At 42.1% G+C, this 24,231-nt stretch overlaps 1 protein-coding gene across 1 annotated transcript in view; it reads left to right on the top strand.

Moving 5' to 3' along the window:
- The first annotated feature begins 448 nt into the window (after positions 1–448).
- The window catches only part of SMS (spermine synthase), a 47,398-nt gene continuing 23,615 nt past the window's right edge, over positions 449–24,231 (top strand). Inside the window, exons 1-4 of the mRNA XM_082278725.1 lie at positions 449–585; positions 15,661–15,781; positions 22,678–22,771; positions 23,188–23,252. Of these exons, the coding sequence (XP_082134851.1) occupies positions 534–585; positions 15,661–15,781; positions 22,678–22,771; positions 23,188–23,252 (332 nt within the window). The 5' untranslated portion in view covers positions 449–533. The remainder of the gene's footprint in view (positions 586–15,660; positions 15,782–22,677; positions 22,772–23,187; positions 23,253–24,231) is intronic.

Raw genomic sequence — 24,231 nt, forward strand, 5'->3', positions numbered from 1 at the left:
TCAGTCTTACAGCTAACTACTTCTGGATACTATTTTTCTGGGTTGGTAACTGCATGTGATTAACGTAATTTGTGGCTTCAGCACACTGTTTTACAGTTATCCGTTATGAATAAAAAAGACTTTAAACAAAAGGCTTTGAAGACTCCCTGGTGGTGGTCCCTCTGCAGGGAGGGACAGCAGGCCTCCTCCGTGCCCACGGCGGGCAGCAGGTGACACGCAGCAGCCCCGCCGCTGCTGCCGCTGGGACCGCTCCGTGGCCTCGGCGCCAGGGCACCATTACAGCGTTTCAGGGGGTAGGTGCGGGTCAGCCGCACCCCCGGGAGCTCCGCAGCGCTCTCCGGCCATGCCGAGCGGCCCAGCCCGGGGTCTCAGGGCCCGCCGCTTCCCCCGGCCCCGCCCCGGCCCGCCCCGGCCCCGCCCCGCCGCGCTCCCCCCCCGCGGCGCCGCCGCAGCCCCCGCGCATATAGGGCCGCTCCGCCACACGGCCGTGCTGCCGCCGCCGCTCCAGGTATGGCACAAGGCTCTATCTCACTATGGCAGCAGCAGCGCGGCACAGCACCCTGGACTTCCTGCTCGGCGCCACAGGTAACCGGGCTAGAAGACGGTGGGGGCGCGCCCCTTCCCCACCCCCCCGTGTCGGTGTCTCGCCAGGGCCGCCGAGGATGAGGCCCGTGCGGACGCCCCCTCCGGCCTTTCCCCGGCGTTCCCGCCGGGCCGTGCTAGCCCCTGGTACCCGCCTCTGCTCCCCGGCAGGCGGGCGGCCCGCTGCGGCCTCCTGCCCTGAGCCCGCCGCGCCGGGGGCTGCCTGACCCGGGGGGAGCCCGCGGGGTCGGGCCGGGGGCGGGGGGATGTGCGGGTTCCCCTGGCCCGGGCGGTCGCGGCGGCTCCGGGCGGCCCCAGGGCGCGCTTTCCGCGTGCGGGCAGGGGGGGCGGGAGGTGCCGAACCGCAGGGCCGGGCGAAGGGAAGGGGAGCCTGGCTGTTGGCGAGCGGCCGGGCCCGGCCACCCGTGAGGCCGCCCCGGCGCTGCGGCTGTGCCGCCCCTGCACCGCCCTTGAGACCGGTGCGACGAACCGGGCTGGCGGCTGCCGCCGAGCGAGGCGCGGGTGCGGCGCGGGAGTGCGGTGTCACTGCGGTGCTGCTCGAACCTGGTGGAGGACGCGATTAGTGCTGGAGCCGCCGGCTGTGGCGAGGCCTGACCCCGCGGGTATCTGTAGGGGGCACGTTTGGGCCGCGGCGACAACCACGTTTCCCAGCGGCCGAGCTGGGTGGAAGGGTTTGATGGGGGAAGGGGGGAGCTGCCGTGGGCGCCAAAGCGCCTCGCTGAGTGCTGAGCCAGGCCGCGGGCTCGGTGTGGCCTTCCCGCTCTAGGCGCCCGCCCTTGGGGCCCGGGGCCGGCCTGGCCTCCTGTGTCGAACCCCTTTCTCCTTCCCAGTTTGGTAGTTCCAGTGAAGGTAGTTCCCTGCATCTGCAGACAAAATCTGTTAAAAGCTTGGTTTAAGAAAGAGGTTCCTGACCACAGGGGCTTTGCTGCGAACCGTGCCCTTTGTGGCACTGCTACATGTGCACTTCTGAGAGCCAGGGAGGGGAAGGTGTTACTGCAGTTGTTCCCAGATAGTGTGCTTTAGGATAGCGTTCTCTGATTTTCTCAGTGAAAACCTTTCCGTTTCCCTTTTACACTGAGTTTTTTTCAGGGCAGGTTAGCCACTAATGGTGACCTAATGGCAAATGAGATAGTCCTGCTGTTTTCCTTATGCTTGACTAATCTAGTATGAGCAGAATTGGTAAAACAGATTAGTGTAAAAACTAGTTTCATGGAAACCAACCAGCCTCCACAATGACCTCTTTGCCTGTGTGGTTCCCTGAACTATCATGGGTTCAGGAGTTACATCAGTGACTGGCTTCTGCAGAAGGATCAAAATTGCTTTGGGGAGAAAAGTAGGTGTATTGAAAATAGGCTATAGGTGTGTTAGCTCCTCTGTGATATAAAAATCAGTGCCGTTAACTGTAAAGAGAATGTAGTAATATTCTTAACTATTGCTTTGGGTTTAGTTAGGCTTTTCCACTTCCCTGTACATTTGGGGAAGGTCTTTCTGACCAAGATGGATGTACCTAAATGGGGGTGGGGTGATGGGCCCAACTGTAGAAGTGTTGCTGTGTAGATCAAAGGAGGGAAGAAACTTTTTTCCCTTCTTATATTTGTCTTAGCGCAAGAGGCATCGTCAAGAAACATGAAGAACTTTCTTTTAGCCGTGACAGCTCAGTAGTTGGTTTGTACTTTTTATGTGGAGTTTTTCCCCTCATCTAGTGTTTAGGGTCCGAAGCACAAAGAGTTATCTAAATAGGACATATCAGTGAATGTGCATGTGTAGTTTGTGTCACAGAAGTTAAACCTCAAAGCTTAATCATAGACTGTCAACTAATTGAGTTTTTTCCCCCAATTTAGGTGGACAGTTAGACTTTTGAATGGTCTGGAATGCCATGAAATGGCATTTAGTAAAATATGTGGTTTTGGATCTTCAGATCTTGTGAGGATAACATGTTATTTCTAGGTCTCAGCTAAAGCTGTTGCGTCTCTGCGTTCTGGAGAAGGCAAAATCTGTAAACGTGGTAAATGCACAATCTTGTTCCTCAAAACATAACTGTGTCCTTGCTTTTTGACAAATGTGTATTTTTGGGTAGGTATTAATATAACTAAAGTTGCCATAGAATGGCGTGGGCTGAAAGGGACCTTAAGGGTTATCTACTTCTAACCTCTCTGCACCTTGGGCTAGGCCATGTTGCACTGAACCCCATCCAACCTGGCCTTGAACACTTTCAGGGATGTGGTATCCACAGCTTCTCTGGGCATTCAATTTCAATGCTTCACCACCCCCACAGTAAAGAACTTTCTCCTAACATCTAACTGAACCCTACTCTCAGTTTGAAGCCATTCTCCCCTGTCACTCCACGGCCTTTTGAAAAAGTCTCTCTCCAGCTTTCTTTTAAGTTCCCTTCAGGTACTGGAAAGCTGTGATTAGGACACCTCAAAGCCTTTTCTTTTCCAGACTGAACAATCCCAATTCTCTCAGCCTATCCTTGTAGAAGAGATGCTCCATCCCTCTGGAGGATCTTGGTGTCCTCCTCTGGACTGGCTCCAACAGGTCCATTTCCTTCCTGTGCTGGGGACCCCAGAGCTGAGTGTAGCACTGCTGATGGGGTCTTGCCAGAGCAGAGGGGCAGAATCCCCTTCCTCACCCTGCTGCCCACACTGCTCTGGATGCAGCCCAGGACACTGTTGGTTTTCTGGGCTGCAAATGCCTGTTGCTGGGTCATGTCCAGCCTCTCACCCACCAGCACCCCCAAGTCTTTCTGGGCAGGACTATTCTTGATCTGTTCATCCCCAGCTTTTGTTGATACCAGGAGCTGCCCATACCTGGGTGCAGCTGCTTGCACTTGGTCTCGTTAACCTCATGAGATTCCCATGGGCCACTTCTTAAGCTTGTCCAGGTCCCCTTGGATGCCATCCCATCCTACAGGTGTGACAACCACACCACTCAGCTTGGTGTTACCTGCAAACTTGCTGAGGGTGCACTTGCTCCCTTAATCTGTCATTAATGAAGATATTAAATGACACTGGTGGCAGTAAGGACCCCTGAGGGGCACCACTTGTCACTGATGTCCATTGGGACTCTGAGCCATTGACCACGACCCTGTGGATGTGATGGTCAACCACTTTCTTTTGCACCAAACAGTCCACGCACTGAATCCAGCTCTCACCAATTTAGAGACCAGGATGTTGCAGGGAACTGTGTCAAAGGCTTTACAAGAAGTCCAGATAAATGCCATCTGTACTTTGTAGAAGGGTTGTACAATAGTTCATTTCATTGCAATGCATCTTGCAATAACTACATGGGTTTTTTTAAGAATTCTGCTTGTCTGAGAGCCATTATACATGGTTGAAATAATCTGTATATGTTTCTGACTGTTCACTTTTAACATAGCAGCTATCCAAAGGCATCGTTGTAATTGTCTACCATCAAGACTGAAGATGATTATAAAGGCTGAGATAGTATTTGAGATGTTAGTAATTCTCTGGGGTCTGTTTATTACTTTGTTCTCTGGTATGTGTGACTTGTCTTTATCCTCAGTCTTCTGAGTTTCTCTTGTGAGTAAAGGATGGAGGCTGTCTTTGTTGCTGGCAGGGAGAAGATCCACAGGACACAGCTCTGCATGAGCAAGATGGGATTTTGTCAAGTGTTAATACTTGTGCAGCTATTAGCAACTGCTTGTGCTGCAGAATGGTGTGGATTCTGGTGGGTTGTTCTCACTAGCTGACTTACTTGGCATGTTACAAACCCTTTCAATTAACAGCTCTGGTTTTTTCAGGCAGTCCAGTTGTCTTGGGGTATTGGACTCTGGAGCTTGTCATGTACATTCTTCAGGACTCAAATGTACTCAGTAAGGATCTTGAGAATGATAACTTGTTATGTAGCCATTTCTTAGTGTTGCGGTCATCACTCCTGTAAGATTGTTGGTAATGCCAGCAAATGTCAATAAAAACATGGATCTGGGGAGTTAGAGAAAATAAGTCCTTTTGTATTGGTTTGAGATGGGGGGACACAGTACTGCCTTGGGAATGGATTTGCATGAGATGAATGAAGCCATGTACTTCTGCTAAAAGCTGCCTTTTTTTTCAATCTTTTCAATAAATTTTTTCATATACTACAAAAATCTATATACTAGTCAAAAGAGAAAAAGGCCTTTTGCCTGTCCTTATAACTATCTACTCTAATTAGGCATCTGATTAGTTTTTTAGAAATAATAGTAGTCAGTTAAATATAAGCAGGGTTGAATCTTTGATAGCTGGATAGCATAGCCTGACTTCCAGTGATAGTCTTCTCAAGAGCTGATTAAATTAGTAACTGTAGAGCACAGGCCTTTGAACAGAAATATTTTGTTTATCTGTGACCCTGCAGATAAACAGACAACTTTAGCAGGCAAACAGCATAGTGTTCCCAATCCTAAAAGACAAGAAGACTATGTTAACATTTATAAAAATGGACACACATCACTGGCCTACCTTAATTGGGGCACAGAAAGCTTTAGTTGTCTTTCTGTTAGTCAGAAGAGATGAAATTGAGACTCCTCAAGTTATTTATTCTGAGGATTTTATTATGAAAGTATATAGATATTTCATGCCTTATACCTGTACAGAATTGATTTTAGATTTACTGTATGTTGTAAGTCTGCTTGCACATGGGAGCGTTTCCATCCGTGTGTGAATGTGTCATATAAGCTTAGTTTTCTTGGTTGTTGAGTATTGAACTGATTAATGTTCTTCAGATTATTCTTAAGAGTGGGAGGAGAGATAATGTGGAGACTCTTTGTGAGGTTTGGGTTCTTCTATTTGCTTCAGAAAATTGCTTTGAAAGGCAAATTAATTAGAAATCAGTTTGAATTGTCTGCATGTTTGCTATTTGGGATTATTGCTGGGGGGATTATACATGGTATATAGGGTACAGTGGCACAAACAGTGGTGCCCATAATACTTAGGGCCAGGGCATAGATAAGTGAGTTGGTGGAGGAGAGCAGTGATTACCTGAGCTGTTATAGTTACTAAAACAAATGCTTAGTAAGCTCTTGGATAAATTACACACTCTTGGAATGCTGGGCTTAGAGAGAGTGCGGGTTGGGCAATGCTTAAATTTTAAAGAAAAATTGTAAGTGAATGTGTTGTGTGCACACGATCTGGTTTTCCTCAAATTAATGTTTTCATGGAGATAGAAGGGAATGACCTTTGAGGGCTGAGCATCCTCTGTCAGTAGCTTTGGTCCTGTCTGCAGAGTTGGGTCCACTGCTCAATTCTGAGACTGCAGGGAGGGAAGTCTTAATTATCAGATGGTCTGAGCTACTCTACTAAATATTCTTTCAGTACTGAAGGTTTTACTTACGCTGTCAAATTGTTAAATATTTGAACTGCATGCAGTTAATATTTTCATTCTTGTCTTTGTTTGGATTGGAAGTCTTAATGTTCTTCATAGAGCAGTGCTACAGTTTTATGTACTTATTTTTGGCTGTGGTGATCGAAACTTTTGAAGGGGGGGGGGAAAGAGTTGACAAGGTTTTGAGTTTTGCAGCTTTTTAAAGCCTTGTTGCTGAGTTTCCTTACTTTAAGAACTAATTAAGAAAATGGCTTTCTGAAGGGATAATCTCCCAGCAAGAGGAGTGTTTAAGAGAACTAAATGCTGAGGGGGAGGTGCTGTGTTGGCTCTTTCTTGCCACCATCTACCTGAATTTCTACCTGGGAAAATGCTGCATGAATGCAGTTGCTTGCATGTTTTGAGCTGTCTTGCTGTAGTAAAGACAATTTGGAGCTGGTGCTGGTTTGGTTTATTTAGCAGATAATCAGCAGTTCTAGATATTGAATCATTGTTCATTCCATACTAAATGCGGAAATAGCAGAGAATGCAGGAAAAGATGACTGGCATTGAAAACGTGATATTTTTCTTGAAAACTTGTGGTTTCTTTCTCAAGTAAGTCAATCTTGTATATGAAAGAGCAAGAAACTGTCAAGATCAGTACTAGTTTAAGCCTAAAATTATAAATGAAACTCATCAGTAAAACCTTTGAGCACTTTCCTGTGTAGAGAGTTATTTTTAATTTGATGTTCTCTGGTGGGTGCTTTTGTTGCCTGCTGTGCTAGAGATGCTAGGGCTTTGTTTTTCCTATGAGATGGAGTCTGCTTTTGTGGCTGTAGCTGGCTGCCGTTAGCTGTAAAAACACATTAAGTATATTTGAACTTCTTGTGAGGGAATGGCGTCTCTGATCCTTGTAGCTAAATTTGACTGGTTGTGTCAAGTGTTGGATTGTCTGAAGTGCTGAAACATCTGATTGCAGTGATAACATGCAGATGACAGGCTTATCTCTTTACTTTATTGATTTATGGTATGTGAACAAAATTTGCTGACTCCTTAGCTATGATCTGTATGTGAAGACCATGTAAATAAGGATTAAACAAGGCTCAGATATCTGGAGCTTGCAACTGTGTTATCAACCTTGGCTAAAGGTGTGTTTGCAACTGGCAGTTCAGAAATGGGTCTGTTTTGGTTATGTTTCCTTAGCAGCTTCCTGAGTGGCGTGGGCTCAGTCTTTGCTTTTGTCTGGGCTGTTGTGAACTGAGCCCTGCAGGTCTCCACTGTCTAGTTCTGACAGGCCTGGACCGAGAACTGCCCTGCTGAGTGTCAGAGCACAAATGGGGCTTGTCAGGAGGTGTTAATACAGGAATTAATAGCTTTCCATTTTTAGCAGTAAGGACTGCTATGAACTCATTCCCTGCTTTTGTTGGTTTCTAGTTTGGAAGATTAAAATGCTTTGTGACTGGAACTCTGAAAATATAATTATCTGATTCTCCAGCATGATGTCAAGTTCTCAATGGCTGCTTGCTCAGGCATGAAGGAGCTGTCACCGGCAAAGGTGAAGGTTTAACAGTGTGGGAGATACTCTTCATGAGGCTCTGGTGTGAGGCTGTAGAGCAAATTCCTGCAGGAAATGAAGACTGCTTTTGACACATCAGTATTTCCTATTTCAGATACATTTCTCTGACCATGCGTTTTAAATACCAAAATCCTTGAAAGGTGAGGAAAGTTTTTAGGACAAGTACTAATCACTTTGCTTAACATGTTTCTAGAAGATGGTCAGGTCATAGGTAATTAAAGTGGCTTGAAAGATGTAAGTGACCAGGAGAGCTGATATTATTTGGACATGCTGGAGTTCTGTTACCAAGCGTATTTTCTCTTTTACAGTTTTTTTGGGTGGAAAGGCTGCAGGTATTCCAAAAGATGCTAAGGTTTAAAATGGGAGAAATAAAATGAGGTTTGTATGCCAGTTGATGGACTTTGGTTGTGTGCTACTGGGAGACAAATGTAGCTAGTGGAGTTGAAGCATTAAAATCACATTTGTTGATATTAAGGCTCAAGTGGAGCCATAAGTTGTTGTTTTGGGTTTTTTTCCAGAGGTACCAGAGAATCACTTTCTGTGATATGTTGTGCACATTTCCAGACGATGGGCATTTAAAAAGTTAACTGTAGTAGGATGCTACATCATAACTAGCTGCAATTAGATGCCACATATAGAAAACGTCTTTTAATCTATTTTATCAAAAATAGAAATGGTTTGTAGATGTCAGAGTGAATGGGAGTGATGATGCTCTTCATAATTGAGCTCTCCTCTTCATAATTGAGCTGCCTCTGATTACTTATCTATTTGTACTGGTACAGATTTTCAGAGAGAGTCCTGTAAAGGATGCATCCTGGCTGCTGCAGGTGTCTCTGCAGGACCATGGCATAATGCAGAGGCCCTGTTCTGATCTCTGGCTGGTGTGCCTTGTCCAATGCATGGGTACAAGATCTGGGTACCAGAATTTTGGAGACTAGTAAATATTTCCTACTACTAGTCGCAAAAGTTGAGTAATAAAGCTGAGCTGCTTCACTTAACTGAGCTGTTTGAGGCCTTCTTTGAGTCAATGTGCACATGACTTAATAAAATAATCTGCATACAAGTGCATGGCAATATGTGTTAACAGTCCCCTGCATAGACTCCTCAACTGGTCAGTAGGATTTATCCATCCTGAATGATCTTAAAATGCAAAATGCCTTCAGTAAGGCTCTGATTTTTTCCCATGAGTGAACCATGTATTAGGAAGTCAGTCTGTGGGTTGATGGGTGGGGGGGAAATGGCCTCTGTTTATAAAATGTATTAAGTGTTTTCATTTTCACAGCAAATGTTAAATTGTTCTTCAAAGTGTAAATGAGCTCTGAATTGGTAGCAAGTGCTTTCTTCTGGTTCTTTCAATATGTATGTGCAGTGACAGGCCCTCATTTGTGCTTGAAAAGACTTTGTTAGCGTACTTAACTTCATGTGCAATGTGCTTGTGTTTTATGCAAACATCAAAATTATTTGTTGAGATAACACTTACATTGACTTAGTGACCAGCTTTACATGAAAGAATGAGAACATAATTTTATTTTGATGCTTTACTTTTCAGTCTGGCTCATGTGAAGGGTTGCTGTCCTGGGAAGAGGAAGGCAAAACAAAAAAGTGTTTTGTGGAGCTGTTACAGTCTGTTTCTTGAGTACTTCATTCTTCCCTTTTGGTCTGGTCTCTGCTGTACCCTCTACCTAGGTTGCTTGCCCTGTGCTGTGTTTCAGAATCACTGAACAGCATGGTTATTTTACACCAAACCATGACCATGGCTGCCAGGTATCTGGGATTTGCTCAGAGACAGTGACAAGAAAGTTGTTGTATGCTTTCTCTCCTTTCTAATGAAGGTACTCAGCTTTTGCTGCAAGTATAAGCAGCAGAGGTGATGTTAAAGTAATAAAAGTTCCTTGATACAAGGATTCTTATCTCTTAAGAATGCATTTGTATCAGAGGTCCTACACGATGATGAATTAAACTACGCAACCTTAGAAGCAATCTTCTTCCCTACAATGTGTTTGACTGAAAATTTGTGGGATACAGATAAAGATTGGGAATGCTGTGGCATAGTCTAGTAAACCTTATGTTCAGCTCTCCCAGATTTAAACTCCATGTTGAGGTGTTTTTTGATTGAAAGTACAGAAATCATTCTTGTAACTGCATTATCTATCCTTGTAGCAGAAATTCACAATTTAACCTTTTAAAAAATAATTTCTTGCCTAAAATACTAGATGGAAATGGAATATTGCTACCAATGAAAGCATTTTGCTACATCACTTATACTAGGATTTGGAGCCAAACCTATTCTTTTCATGCAATGAATGTCAAGTTATAAGGCCCCTTACAAAGTGGACTTCAGAGTTAGTAATGGCTGTTGTGTGTAAAACTGTTTCAGACTAGTCTTACTCTGTATATGTGCTTACTGGTGGTACTTAGTTTATTCTGCAATTTGATAGTAGATGTTTTTAATATTGTAATCCAGTAACTAGAATTTTATGTCTCAAGGGGCAACAGCATTGCCTAAACCTGATACTGGAATGTATTTTTATTGAGGTGAGTTTACAGAAGACTTCAGGAGCTTTAGATTCACAAAACAACATGGGTTATTCAGTACACAAGATCAGTTTTGGTTTTGTGTACAGTAAATTAGATTTTTGATATCCCTAATACAACAAATCATGTAGAGGAAGGATGAAGGAATAACTTCTTTTTAGTGTATTTATTCCATTATGGAAGTGGATGGATCTCATAGACCTGTATTTGCTGAAAACTTGAGATCTTCTGTAGAATTCTCCCCTGAAGGTGATTAGGGCACTAATACAGAGGTGGTGGTAGTGCACCTACCTTTGTATTATTTGTATTTGGGGAGGAGAGAGGGTTGAATTCTCTTGTCTGTAGCTGGGTATCTTTAACATTTTGAGAGCTCATTCTGACTCATAGTTGTTTTACCCATAATTTCCTAAAGGACACTTGGATGCACAGAATGACTCCTGTTGGCTGTGGTGATCACATGGAAGTGCCAGTAAGTTCATGGACTTGCTGATGTGACAGTGTAGGTGGATTTGCCTGTATTCACATGTAGCTGGAAATCCTTAAAAGTTAGGAGTGTGGCAAGTGTTCTGTGGAAACTTTTGGAAAGAGCAGCCTTCTACTCTAACTTTGTGTAATACATAATGCAATAGAATGAGTGTAGTAGGAAACTCGATGATCTGTTTTCTCATGGATGAGTAGTAGATGACTATTTCCACCTGCTCCCCCCTTAAGCCTCATGCCATACATGGTTTGTTGACTTCTGTGTCTAAACCAATATGATGAAGATGATGCTCATAGGTGCAATTTGATTGAAAGGAGTAATTTTAGTATAGTTTTCTGCTTCCTCGTGTTTTCTTCTTTTGCAGAGCTGGCAAGGACAAAACAAAGGATTCTTCCCGTGTGTGTGTTCTGATGGGAGACTTTGAAACTTAATACTCAGAAGGTCTTTGTTGCTAAAGCCATTTTTTCATTTGCATCTGTTAGCATGTCAGGAAAAAGCTACCTGCTTTGTTCTGGGCAGTAATGAAAGCAGGGTCTTGAAGTGTGCTTGGAGGGGATACTTTCATTCTTGTGAGGCATGGGAGTATTTTGTTGTTGGACAAGGACCTGTTGAGGCAACTGTTGGCATTCTGACTTTAGTTGAGCCTGCGATACTGCTGTGGAAACTTTTCTACATAGTCTGTTTCAAATACCAGTGTGCTCTGCTCACTCATTTTCCATGCAGGCAGATCCTTTTAACTAGGACAAAAGTAGTACAATTCTTAAGTTTTCTAGTTTTAAGAAAAAGATTGCTGTGCAGATGTTGATGACTAGGTGTTAAGTTATCTGCAAACTATTATGTACTGCTCTATCTTCCATGTACAATGGAGAGGGGGACCTAGGAGGAGGAGGTGGCTGTTGACTTTCCATAAACTGTTGTGACTTTTAGCTTTTTTGTTGTGTTTTTTTTTCTATTTTCTCTAGTGCTAAAGGAAATCTAGGATGTGGAAAATACATAGAAGCCTGAAGCTTCTCCTTGGTTCTGGATTTTAATTATGAACAACTTGCTCACTAAACATTTCTGCTGCACGTCTCTTAATTCTGCAGTATTTTTGTGGTTAAAATTGAGATACAATATTGGCACTGGAAAAATGCCTTGGATTAGTCTGTAAATGAGAGATTCCCTGTACACCTATGAGCCTGAGGACACTACTTTCATTAAGAGGTGGTGGTGAAGGGGGCCACCAGTTTCACTGTAGTGAGCTCAGTGCCAGAGCAGTCAGGTGTGCAGCTGTAGCAGGTTGAAGGCACCTCCTGCTGCTCATCTTGAGCTGCCCCTGGACCTCAGCTGCCTAGAAATGAATCTCTTCTATCAGGTGTGTTCCCTTCATCATTTGTATGTAGTGCCCTCCCACCCTGTCTCTGTATTTCCTTTTCCTGTAAGATTTTTGAAGATTGGAGTTGATCAATAGTGCCTGTGTGCAAGAATATTAGACTTGCAAAACATAAGGATTTTACTATGTTGAAACAACTTAAACAGCTCCAAACTGAAACAATATGCCAGCAGCTCAGGTTGCTGTTTACTCTTAGCATATTCTGCATCTTGATTCCTAATGTATGCCAACTCTTTAACGTATTCTTAATGAAACACTTAATTTGATTTGTTTTCTTCACCTTTCTCTATTGAATATTTAGCTACCAAGGGAAAAATGCATCAGATGCAGAATCATATATAAGTGCTATAATGTGTTCTATTGATTTGGTTATGTTATATTCTTGCTTGTTAGAAGAAGTTATTTAAAATCAGGGTAAGAAAAATTTGAAGTTGGAAGTGGGGTGAATATTTTCGAATAACTACTAATCGGTTTCCATAGCTTACTAAATTTTGTTAATCATAGGGCATGAAGAAGTCTTAAACCAGAATATTTTTAGAGATAGTCTGGCTCAATAGCAGATCGCTCCAACACTGAGTGTAAGTATCAGGGTAGAACTAGCCAGTGTGATGCTTGAGCCCAGACTTGGTGCTTACAGTGACTCTAGACTTTGGCATCACATTCACAGATTACTTTCAAGTACTGATTGCTTTGCTGCTCAGATTTAGAGGAACATCTGAAACTGCTGCAAGTCTTCTCTTCAAATGTGCTGGGATTCAAAAACTTTCTGGCTGAACTGGGCTTTAACTCCTGAAAAATACATATATCTCAAATCCTATACACAGTGGTTTTTGTTCCTGTTTTCTAAAGGTGAAACTCTGGGCATTTTTCATTCCTTCCGGCAAATAATTATCAAGCACCTAAACCAGTATTTTATACTTGGTATCCAGAGTTTGTTTCCTTTGTTCCTGAAGAACAACAACAAAAATTGACTACTTGAATAAACACGTAGATGTAGATTCAAAGGTGTTCCTATTGTTCTAATCACCATTGTCCTTTTTGCTTATCAATGCTTGATAAGAGCATATCTGAGCTTGGAGTGAGGTGGTGACAAGTGGATTTGGGTGAGAGATTCTGAGATTGCTGAAACTTCCTGACGCCTTCAAGCAACCAGTTACACCTCAAACATTTTATAAAGGAATCTCCAACTTTGGAGAATTAATTAGCCCTCCAAGGCAAATCTTGTGTGGTATAACTGAAAGGATACCTGATGAAAGAGCATGTTGTTATTTTAATTTCCTGAAGTTAATAGCATAATAGGAAGAGCTTAATCAAGCTTGTGCCTGGGTTCTTAGCAAAGAACTCTACTGCTGAGTGATGAACAGTATGTGAGGGGTTGTTATGTTCATGAAGCAGAAAAATACCAGTGGTGATTTGTCCTTCAGTGTCTGCCAAGATGCACCTAGCAGGATTCCTTGAAGCTGTTGAAAATGGGCTAAATGTGTATGGGCACTTCAGTTTTCAGTCTGTTCACTATCTTCCTACTATCTTGCAGGACCTGCAGAAGTGAAGTGGTTTGGGGGTTGGTTGGACACTAGTTAGTTCAATTTGGGTTTCATGTCATTTTACTCTTGGCCCTGGGAGGGTATGGCAAGCTTTAGTAAACAGAGTTCTTTAATGGTTTTGTGGTAGTGACATAAGTAAAGGATGGAAATAGGTGTTTGTTTTGAAAAAGACAGAGAAGTTAAAGGAGTTGGGCAAGGAAGCAAATGCTACTAAAGAAGTGGGGAGCATATGTCTGAAGTGACAAATTCTTTGTGAATGTACTGGAGTTGGAGCAGCTGCTCCTACCTTCTCCAAAAAGTGCTGATGCCTGACAGAAGCTGCAAGTTTAAAGTGAGCATTGCAAAGTTCCCTTCCCCGTGCAAGGCTGCAGAGATTAGAGCCAGTTTAAGAACTGTGGCTCATAGTTATGGTCCCATGTATCTATTCTTTCAATGTCTGAAAAACATGTTGCTTTGATTGCTGGCCCACTTATTACTACTGTAACCATGGCCACTGGGCAGACAAGCTTTGTACTCTGAGCCTTAATTATTGCCTGTGCCATGGTAGAACCTGACACTGGATAGGAAGCCTAAAATCTTGCTGGTACAGATGATGCAGATTTTTACAGGAAGGTAGAGAAAGGAAGAAGTTTCATGATGGTAGTGGATTGTGGTGTTTTGTCAGTGGTGCTACTGACTAAGAAGGAACCAACAGTTAAACAATATACTGTGGTCTCACAGAATAGCTTTGTTGGTTCTATTTTCCTTTAGTTTGCAACATGGAGTTATGAGTGAGATGTAGAAGGTGAAAAATAAATCTATCTCAGAACAGGCATCAAGATCAGATAATATAAGCAATAAGCAAATCCTTTCAACTTTTATTAAATATCTTGGCTGTTGGGGAATTGGCTTGCTCTTGACTTTGTGTTTGAAGAAAAGTAAATACTGTCAGTTACTTCAGTCTGTCTGGTTAAAACATTCAGTGGTAATTTGGTAAGGATTTTTTTTTTCAGTTCTTTGTAGCTAGTACAACTCCATTTTATCCTGGAAACTATTTCTGATTATGTCTTCAGACTACTTCTACTGGTTTCCAGTGTATATGCATTTTGGGAGCAGGGGGTGAAACAAAGTACATACGTTGGGAATAACTCCTTAGGAAAGTCATGATGGGGAAGACTGTGTCTGTGCTGAAGCATTTGGTTGTAAGCTGTGCCTCCATAATGTGGCTGTGCCAGCTGATTTCTCTGGTAGATATACTCTAAATCCTGGTTACATTGCTGACATATTGCTTGACCATAGTGGCTTAGTTCTGTGTTTTGTGAAGCAGAAATTATGCTAGTTGCCTTAATGAGACGGCCTGTAGATGAATGTTATGTTAGCTCTCCTCACTGACACTGGTATAATAGTCTTTCCAGTTTTGTTCCTGTTCTGCTAAGTGCAGTTTTAGGAGCATCCTCCACTAATTCACCTTGTGAATTCCAAAATAAACAGGCAAAACTTGCAACTTGTTTTTGAGACACTTGTTTGAAGAAACTAAAATTGTTCATTTAAGCTATGTTGTGGGTAACAAAAAACCCACAAAACTGTACAGCAAACTTAAGGCTTCTGAACTCAGCATATTCTGACTGACTAAATACCTTTACGGACAAATTATCACCTTGCTTTTGAAGGTAATTGTACCAGAGTAATGTCAGTTATTTCCAAGTGAGTTTTTGTGTGCTCTTCTGAGTGATCTTTTCCATAGCGTCATGAAGATTTCAACTGGGAACTTGCTCTCACCTGGATGTTAGAAAAAAGGCTGTTTGTGTAGGGGTGGAGTGGATAGGTTAGTTTTCAGTGCCTTTGTAATTTCCCAGTACTACAGCTCAACATTTTTTTGGAGTTTTTTGTCAGTGCTGTGGGTTTTTTGGATTGCTGTTTGTGTGTTAAGTGATTTTAAAAGTAATTGTATGAGTAAAGACTTGTGTGGATTGTGATACAGTAGATGACCAATAGTAGCTGTAATTAAAATACTCTCATTACATCCATAGTAGATAATCATTTTTGCTCAGGTGTAAGAACTGATTTAAAAGAAAATTGTTTGGATACCCGTGCACTGAGAAATATCTCTAGGGAGAATGGGGTGGGTGGAAGAGGAAATGAAAGATTGTTCACATGGTACTTAAAGAAAAGTTAATCCAATCTGTCAGGATAAACTTTTCAGCCTCTAAAAAAAGGCAGAAGTAACTTGAGTGGAAAATCTTCACTGATTATTTCTTCTCTCTTAATCTTGCAGCTGATTGTAATGCCGTTCTTAAAGCTCTACAGCCCATTTTTCAGGAGCAGGGAATGACAGAAACAGTTCATAACTGGGAAGACCATGGTTATTTAGTAACCTACATCAAAAAAAATGGCAGGTGAGTGGATTTTCTTCCTCTAGATTATGTCCCCACTATCTTTCCTTAAAATATCTATTTTTCCATCTATTGGACCTCCTGTAGTGTTGACAGGGTGAGCTGTCCTTTTATCAGCCTTGTGTATGAAGTAGCTGTGATAAAGCAGAATCTTTTTCATAATCTGGACTATGTCATCTTGCAGTTTGGATATCAGAAGGTTGAACTGATCAGTCTGGTCTGTACCATAGAATGGTGCCTTGGTCTCAGCACTAGTCCTTCCAGATGCAGGACAGCTCCAGTCAGTTCAATGTATTTGTAATTTTTCTGACCATTAAATATGTCTAAACATGTTGGAGTCTAACCTTAGCATGTGAACAATGACTGCTTTGTGTCTCTGTCTGCATTTACACGCCTTTATATGCTGCAGATTCTCAAGCAGCTTCTGAAGTAATTAACAGCATGTAAGGGTGGTTGGTGTCATTAGTGACACAAAAGCTGAGACTGCTGGGACAAACTGAAAAACAAAACTACATTCACTTTATTTCCTCATGCTGCTTCACAGTATGAGGGTTAGTTGATTATGGTATACGTTAATCTGGTTTATTTATAAGTAACTACCGTGATTTTATTGCACTTAGGTTCTTTGCAGTTATTCAGTTACGTGTTCTGGACATCATGGTGGCAGTTGCTGCTTTGGAGTTGCTTGTTTTTTGTTTTTTGCTGGTTGGATTTGTTTTGTTTGGTGGGTTGTTTGTTTGATTGGGATTTTTTTGTGGGGGGTTTCTTGGGATCCAAACTAAGGTAACAAGTAAGAGGATATGAGTAGTTCTATGTTTATCATTCTCAATTGTGCTCTGGGAAGTTTTTGTATATTTCAGTTACCTTTTCAAATGTGGCACTTGCAAAGTGAACATTTTTTTTTTTTAATGGTGCAGTGTTAAATGATAATTAATAGAGAATGGTTATTGCTCTCTCAGTATATTCTTTGCTGTCTGAACTCTGGTGCATACTGGATTTATCTTCCTTGAAAATGGCTCACTTCAGTTTGACAACTTACTGTCTGTAATGGAGTTAAAGTATTTTTTGTGCATTGCCAGACCCATTAAGCTCCCAATTAGGGAACATGTGTGCAGCAGAACTTTCTGTGTTTTGGGACCTCAGCACTTTTGTTTCCTCTAGTTATAGAAAAAGCCTGAATATTTTTTTTAAAGGTAGCCCCAAACAGTGTATTTCTGTTAGTGTAGTTTGTTTGTATTTGTTTGATGTAGTTTCAGTTAACTTAAACAAATGAGGTTGTAAACCCATAAAACTCAACAGACTGGACAGTTAAAAAACCTTGCAAAACAAACACATTTCACAAGTTGTAAGACTGAACTGATGAGCATATGGAGGATTTCATACTAACTAAATGGGCTGTATTTTAATACCATCAAGTTTGTCTGCACTTAATCTTAGTGCCCTAAAATATCATCCATTTTTAGTTAGCGTAAAAATATTACCTGATGCAATTGGACAGAAAGTAGCCAGGGCATGCAGATTCTTCCTCCTTCCCTGCAAAACAATGTATGTACTTCATTTCCCCCAGCAGCTTGTAGTAAAACATGGAAAAAAAGAATTGTGATGGAGGGGTAGGTATGCCATGAGCAGCTCTTGGAAGGATGGATGGCTGGCTGCCACTTGTCACAAGTTCCGTAGAATGAGAGATGGAGTGGGTGCTGTATGTGAGTAAGGGTTTTGGGAGCATGTGCACACAAATGTGTTTTTAGCCAGCCAAAGGTGACTGAGACATTGCAAAACAAAGATGTGTGGTTGATGTAAAGCTGGGTACTAATCCCTGGGAAAAATATTTGAGATGAGATAGTAACGTGTTGCTAAACAGTGTCTACACTCCAGAGTTTGCTGAGATAACCCCCATAACCTGCAGGGAGCCCTGTGCTGCAGATGGTGGAATTGTGGGCACTGCTTTTGACAAAACTTCATCTCTGATGAAGATACCACGTGAACAGCCCCATGAAGGACTTTGCTGGTTGAACGAAGTGGAGCTGATTTGGGGATTAAGATGTGCTTTCCTATTGTCATTACCAAAGCAACAGATCCCTATTCTCCTTTGTCCAAAGCTAAGCAAGCAAAAGTCATATGTGGCAACTCTACCTGGTCCATTTACTTTGTGATTTATTCTGACAAAGAACGTAATTGAGGGAGGTTCAGCTGAAAACCTTTAACTAATGGAGTTGTCAACACAAGACTCTGGAGTGGAGCAGGAAATGGCTCTCTTGAGCCACTCATGTTCTCCTCTGAAGTGCTGATGGATGCAATTCCTCTCTGCTTTGCCAATCCCCTTGCCCAAACACTGCTTGGGAAACAGTAGCATGTGCCAGAGTGGAGCTGGGTCTCTGAGTTTTGGGGTCCCAGCAGTCCCATTTTTCTGAGCTGCGTGTTTTTAGATTGCTTCCAGGATGGTTTTAGGGTCACATTAAGCAGCATGCTTTTACTGAAATGTCACTATCTTGGACTAAACTGTTAAAAGTTAGGTTAAAAAAATGTGAAGTTTTTGTCTTATTTAATGTACACAGTACTTTGTATAGTGCCCAGTATATTTCAACAGATTGAGAAGTGTTAAATCTAGGTTAAGGAAAAAAATCAGTGAAGCTAATCTTTGGAAATTGATATCTTCTCAACTAATACTTTGTTTTAATGTCTTTACTGCTTGTGTGCAAGTAGTCTTTTGTTATACTGCATAGAGCTATGAGGGATTTATTTTTTCCTTTGTGAATCTATGCTCCCTCTTTTGTCATGTTCCACCTTCACAGACCCCCAAAACCTGAAACTTAAGTCATTGTTTCTACAGTAGAAGAGTGTCTTTTAGAAAATCTTTGACTTCCCCTATACACATACCCATTTTTAACTTCAGTTTCTGAATTCTTGTTTAGAGAAGTATAATCCTACTGGCATTTGACTTCACTGTTCACAACAGTGCAAGCTTTACCCAGTTGCATTTGGTTTGTATATCACAGAGATGCTGATGATTATGTTAACACTGTGAAGGGAGAGGGGAGTGTGTTTACTTTTTTATTTTCTCTGTTAGGCTTTTGCTAACCACTCTGTGTGCTAGTCAGCATATTTTAAGGGAGCAGGATGAACATTCTTCAGCTCTTTATTACAGGGTAAAGTGTTGTAGTTGCCTGTGGAGTTACCCAGAGTATAAAAATGGACTGAAGAATAGGAAGGAGTTGGTAGGAATCAGCAGCAGCTACGATGTCACTGGTTTAATTTTCCTATTCTGTAAGAAGAGAACTGGAATGATGGTATAATGAAGAAATGTGATTGCCTAGTTCCTTAAGGTTCCTCAAGTACTTTGTAATTAAGATGAAGAACACTTAAAAAAGACTATGTTTTAGGGAAACAATGTTGTGCCATTTTAAAAAATTTAATATTTTCCTAATATTAACAGATTTTTATTTCCTTTCTCATTGAGTTGTTTGACAGGTGATGCTTTTAGTGGCAAGCTGTTTTTGAAATACTTGAACTATTCTATTTTATAGTGACTCAAAGTTAGTCAGCAGATCAGAGGTTTGATGGATAAATAGGAGTTTGTAGGTACCTGTCTGCCTATCCAGCTTTATTCTCTGGATGTGTGGTGTTGGGAAATCCTTTCTTGGATATGTGAGATTGCAATGCTTCTTCCTCCGCAGTGCAAGTAAGGTAGGATGATACGCATTTTGGGTTAGATCTTTGCTTCCTAGTTCTGTTTCCAGCAGTTACTTCTGGATATGTGGGGTTTGGAATTTTGTTGACATCTGAAGTTTCCTGGTGATCAGGTGGTAAGATGCAGCACTCAGTAGAATTGTTTCTGTAGTTGGTGCTTGTTTGCATACAAGCACAAAAAGCTTGAGTACTGCACTGGAGGATGTGGCAGATATGCAGGTGCAGCAAAGAGTGGAGCCTTATTGCAGTGGGGGCTGCTTTTCAGATGCAGATTTCCTTGCCAGGTGGAAGGGAAGAGGATACCTCCTCACTGAGCCTTTTTTTTTCCCCTCACTACTTTTATGAAATTACATGCAAGCACACACCAAAAGTGTGGCAAGTGGTTTATTTTTTGAAACAGGAATTGTATTTTTCAAAAAGATGAGATAGGAGGGGCTAATTTTGAAGCAAACTTTTTTCCCCTCATTTGGATTCTAAAGTAATCTTTTTTGTATTTGCATAGGTAGAAAATGGAAACTATATAATTGTTTTAAAGAACCTTCCTCCACATATTAAAAGAGCTGCTGCTGATAAAAACCTGCATTCATATATGTTCTGCCAAGCAGACAAATGTAAAGTGACAAAAGCCAGCATAGCCTTTGCTATCTGCTGATTGAAGCTAGTAAGTCTTTTGTGGGTTCAGCTTTGGCCCACCACTACTGCCTTAATACTACTTAATACTGGACTGTTCCCTTTTTTGAGTACACTTGTACTGTTGGCTGCATGTTTAAATCTTTACAGGCATCTTAGCTTGTTTTAGGTGTCTGTTTTCATCCAGATAACTTATAGCCAAGGTATAACCAACCTGGACCTGTATTACTGTTGAGAATTATGAATTTCATTCAAGTTTTTTTTTTTTACCATAAACTAATGGAGAATATCAGCCAGAAACTTGGAACTTGAATTTTTGTCTCATTACGCAGCTTGCTGCCTGCCTTTCATCTCTTCCCCCTTTCCCCAGGTGTCAGGACCCTGCTATTCTGGTAGAGATGACAATTTGATAAAATGAATGATGGTTCTGCAGTGCCATTGTCACTGTATTCTAATGCCATCACATCGCTTACAAATCTGAAGTTGTGTGGCTATACTTTTAGAGCAACTCTCCTCTCTGCCTCTTTGCCTCTTACCTCAAAGTGGAGGCAGAAACATCCTCTCATGGAGTCAAAGGGGAAGTGAAGATGTCAGCTGTCAAATCTTATGACAGCTATGTGATTCTTAGAGGAAATTAATTTAAAAGAACTTGAGTCATGGGATAATGAAATCTGTTGCTTATTTGTGCCAGCAACAACTCCTGGAATATGGAAATGAACGGATAAAAAGTTTTTCTAACAGTGAAAATACTTGACACTGTGCCAGTTTTCAAGGAATCAAATTACAGAGCTGTCATATGAACTGCGTTTATGTATTTCTGTCTGTAGTTCCACAGCTCTGAGGGCCTATGGAATTTACCCTTTTCGCTGTGAATGGTTGTGTCTAAAACCTGCTGGAGTGACCAGTACTTCCATCTTCTGAGTTCTGCTCTTTGTCTTTCTCTCCTTTAAAAAAACCCAACCCATCATGTAAACAGAATCCTGGTAGGCTTTTGTGTTCCCTCATCAAAAACCTGTGTCGGAGGACACCTAGTGGGGAAGCTGTGGGTTGGAGGGAGGGTTGCTCCAAGGTGGTGACAGTCTGTGGGCTCTGGGTGTGCGTGTGTGTGTTAAATAGAAGTGCCTTTCCTTCCTGGAAGCAAGACCTGTGTGCAGAGTCGTGAGGAAAGCCTCAGGCTTCCCAGGCCTATCCTCTGAAGAGAACTGGGTGACAGTAGTAACACACAGGAGCTGCAGATCACTGCTGTTCCAAAGCCAGCAAGAGTGTTTTTATTCTTAAATTGCTTCAGTCAGTTTTCATAATTTGATCATTTTACAGTTACCAAAAGTTGTCTTCAGATAAAACGGAATAATTAGGGTTTTATTTCTGACTGCACCTAAGGGCTGAAGTTCCCAGCACCATGGGAGAGGTGGTGTTCATATTAGGCTGACAGTTTGCAAAAGGAGCTCTGGAAGAGACAAAGGTGGGAGTGGTGGGAAGATGGGAGGTCATCTAAACTTATTGTCACAACAAGAGCTAGTCTGTGTTTTCCTTTGGGGCTGAGTGGGGTGATAAGAGCAGACAGGCAAAGAAAAGAGCATTCAGAGAACGATACAGCTTTATCCGAGGTTTCTGTGTTGTACTAGTGCATTTCTGAATACCGTTCTTTTTTTGTTCAGCCATTTCTGTTCTCATTCCCTCTTCTGCTCCTTTTTTCTGGTGTATGGTTTTTCCCCTCCATTTCCTTTATGTCGTCCCCTTTTGGCCTTTCTGTTTCTTTTTGTATTCTCTCCTCCCTAGAGTGGGAAGGATATTGTCTCTGCTACCCTCTCTTCTTGTGTCCTTCCCCACTGCCCTTAGCTCTTGTTTTGTTTCTTGCAAGTTCTCCAAGATTCATTGTTCACCTCATGTGTGTAGCATAGTGAAGCCTTGCTCTTTGGTCTTGAAATGTTCCTGAAGTAGATATACAGTAGGAGTTATGTTGACTTTGCATCTCTGCTCATCAGTGAGAGTTTGCTGCTGCAATTTCTTTGCCAGTGAAAGCTGTGGTTTGCCCCAGGATGTGTATTGTTTCTCACAGAGTTTTACTCAGCTTTGAATGTGATCAGTGTCTCTGAATAGTTGCTATAAAAAGTTAAAAAAAACCCATTCAGCAGAAAGCCAAACAACCAACCCCAACCACCCTCCCCACAAAATGAAACAAACACACCCCTAGAAGTGAAAAGGAAAAGGTCCGGTTGTTTTCTTAAGGCTTGTTTTCAATTAAAAAACCCAAACCAAACTAACACACCTGCTCCAGCAGGCCTTATTTAAAGAACTGAGAATAGCAAGCAGCATATTCTCATTGTACCATGGTTGTTGTGGCTTAAACACTGTTTCACTGCCTTGCTTCCTACTGGTTTTATTAGTTGTGTAGTGATAGGCAAGTTCTTGCAACTTTGTTTGCTCTTCCTTGCAGAGGAAGACTTGAGCTGTCACTGCCAATGGTTACAGATGCTGGGGAAAAAACATGCCTTCTGAATTTTAATATAACTCGTTTCAGATTTTATTTCCTCACTCTGATTTTTGATAATAAATTTGTCATCACTGTCTCTCTGTTGTAGTTTTGCCAATTTGAGAATTCATCCTCATGGATTAGTGTTGGTGGATCTGCAGAGCTACAATGATCACATGAAAGGAAGAGAGGAAGTTGATCAGGTATGAGTGCTGCTTACTAGGATTATCTAACTGCATGGGGAGCACCTATTTTTTTTTTTTCAGGTCGATCAAAGTCTATCTTGGTAAAAGATTAAAAATATTAAAGTCAGTTCAAACCTGGATTACTGATGAGGAGCAGTAACACCTGTTGAAGTTGTGTACACACGTGAGTGCATGAATGCACACACTCTTTTGCAAGTACTGGGTCTCGTATTACAGCTGCTGTAATATGGACAATCCTGCTTGTAACCAGGCTGAGGAGGCAAGATAGTTACTCATGGGCTTCTAGTTACATTTCAAAGCCTTTTCATAGCAGGTGCTATGTTTTATTGCCTTCCAGGTAGACTAATTTTAACAGGTATTTTGCATTAAGTGATGATCTACAAATTCTACCTCATGTTTGCTATTTTTTGCAGCTTCTAAACAAAGTAGAAGAAAGAATGAAAGAATTGTTTCATGGTAACATTAAAAGGGTGAAACGGTAAGTTTGTACCTCTTCTTCTGTGTGTGGTTTGTCTGCATAGTTACTAAAGATAAGCAAGTTGTGCTTTGCTGTAATGCATGAATAGCCTGGAGTATGAAGATACAGATGGGATATTTTTTTAGTTTCTTGTGATGATTGCATGAAATAGTGAGAGAAAATGCAGCCTGGAAGTGGGAACAGACTGCTCTGGAAGGGCTGGGCAGCCAAGGGTGGCAGGGGAATAGGCCAAGGCATAAACTGTACCCTATGGGCCACATCCCACAGCCCATGGAGAAGGTGAGCTGGTGATGGTGACCAGCGTGAGACCCATCCCTGTGACTGCCAGGCTGGGCTGTAGTACTGAGGCAGCTTTGAGGGCAAGGTGGGTGTCAAGGATTGGCCAAACACTTGGGGCAGGTGGGATAGAGCTGCATTGCAGCTCTGGCACAGGAACCAGGGCTGAGGTTTAGAGCTAAAACGAAGCTCCAGCCCATAGAGGAGACCCCACCCTGAACAAGGTTTCCTGTGGCTCTTTCTCTCTGCCTCTGGTGTGCCTCATGGTGCTCACTGTGGGCATGTGTGGTTTAGGGACCTGACAAGAATATAGATATGTTTTGTAGCAAACTTTTATTATAAAACTCAAGGATGGAGGCTTTGCAAGCCCTCTGTCAATTTGGATTGTTTAAATTCAAGGCTATTTATTAAATTTTAGGGACTCAAATTGTGGCTCATGGCCTGGTGCTGAAATAACTTTCATACTGGATGTGGCTGCTTGTTGTCTTCATGGTGACTATCTGGCAGTGACTGATACCGTGAAGCCAGAGAGCACTTACTGTAGGCATGCCCATGGTGGAAGATGTAGTGGGTGCTTGAAGGACTGTAGAAGTGAAAATGGGTTAAGAAAAGTAAAAAGCAAGTGTAAAATCAGCAAGGCTCAGTAAAGCCAAGGAACAAACTACAAAATAGGAAAACAGTTAAGCAGTATTATGGCAGAAAG

Source organism: Coloeus monedula, assembly GCF_965178545.1.
Source record: "Coloeus monedula genome assembly, chromosome: 3".
Taxonomy (NCBI): Eukaryota; Metazoa; Chordata; class Aves; order Passeriformes; family Corvidae; genus Coloeus; species Coloeus monedula.